General features: G+C 51.6%; 1 protein-coding gene across 1 annotated transcript; it reads left to right on the forward strand.

Annotated features, from left to right (window-relative positions):
* Nucleotides 1–210: 210 nt before the first annotated feature.
* Nucleotides 211–747, forward strand: LOC112171834. The gene has a single exon (XM_024308951.1). It carries the CDS (start codon nucleotides 211–213, stop codon nucleotides 745–747), a length of 537 nt encoding a protein of 178 aa, XP_024164719.1.
* Nucleotides 748–992: the final 245 nt, after the last annotated feature.

A 992-nucleotide genomic window follows, 5' to 3' on the forward strand; every position in this document is an offset into this window, starting at 1 on the left:
TTTCATATCAATAAGCCATTTATGGCATTTTTAGTTGAGCTTTCAAAAAAAAAAAAAAAGAATTCATGTTGCATAGCCTACGACACACTAAACTCGCTAGAATAAAAACCTAGTTCTCTCTGAAAACTAGGGAAGAGGTCGGCGGCTAGGGTTTTGTCGATCTGAGGATATTAAAGTCGAGGACAAAGGTTCTCGTAGATCGGAGGCGTGATGGCAGAGGCTATGGCGGCTCGACTGGAGGCGGCACTTGCGCTGACGGATGATGCGGTGGTGGAGTTTGGGGAAGCTGGAGCAGCGACCATTGCTGCGTCTGGCTTTTATCTGGTGGGTCGTATGTTGGCACCTAGGGCAGAGGATGATGCTGGATTGCTCAAGGCGATGGCGGTGGTATGGGGCCTGCGTGATCGTCTCTCGATCACGAAGGTTGAGGGGGACCGGTTTCAGTTCCGTTTTGTGGTGAAGGAGGAAGGTCAGAGGGTTCTACACGATGGCCCGTGGCATTTCAAGAACTGGATGCTCTTGCTGGAGGAGTATGACTGCTTTGGGGCGCTGGAGTTAGTTCCACTGAACTCATTAGAGGCATGGGTCACAGTGCGACGTCTACCTCCACGCTTGCGGACGGAAGAGTCGTTGATGCTGATTGGATTGTCGATGGGACGGTTTCTGAGGGCAGAGAAGTTTGCACAGCAACGAGGTTCTCCTGAACAACGTTTCCGGGTCCTCTTGGACGTTCGCCGGCGTCTCTAGGGGCAGCGGACTTTTGGTTTTACAGAGACGGTAAAGGCGGAGGTGGATCTGTTCTATGAGAAGGTCAAAGGGTGGTGCAGAGAGTGTGGACTCTTCGACCATGGTGATCAGGTGTGTGATCAGTTTTTGCTTAAGAAAACGGGGGTGTGATAACAGGAACTACATGGCTGGTATTGGGAGGTCAGGTGACTCCGACGGTGGCTAGGAAAGAGCCGTCTAAGGTGATCCTGTCAGAGACTCCTAGG

The sequence above is a fragment of the Rosa chinensis genome, chromosome 6, assembly GCF_002994745.2.
Source record: "Rosa chinensis cultivar Old Blush chromosome 6, RchiOBHm-V2, whole genome shotgun sequence".
In the NCBI taxonomy this organism is placed as follows: Eukaryota; Viridiplantae; Streptophyta; class Magnoliopsida; order Rosales; family Rosaceae; genus Rosa; species Rosa chinensis.

Excerpts from the sequence above, each read along its gene's own strand:
- LOC112171834 (XM_024308951.1), top strand. The coding sequence starts at position 211 with ATGGCAGAGGCTATGGCGGCTCGACTGGAGGCGGCACTTGCGCTGACG.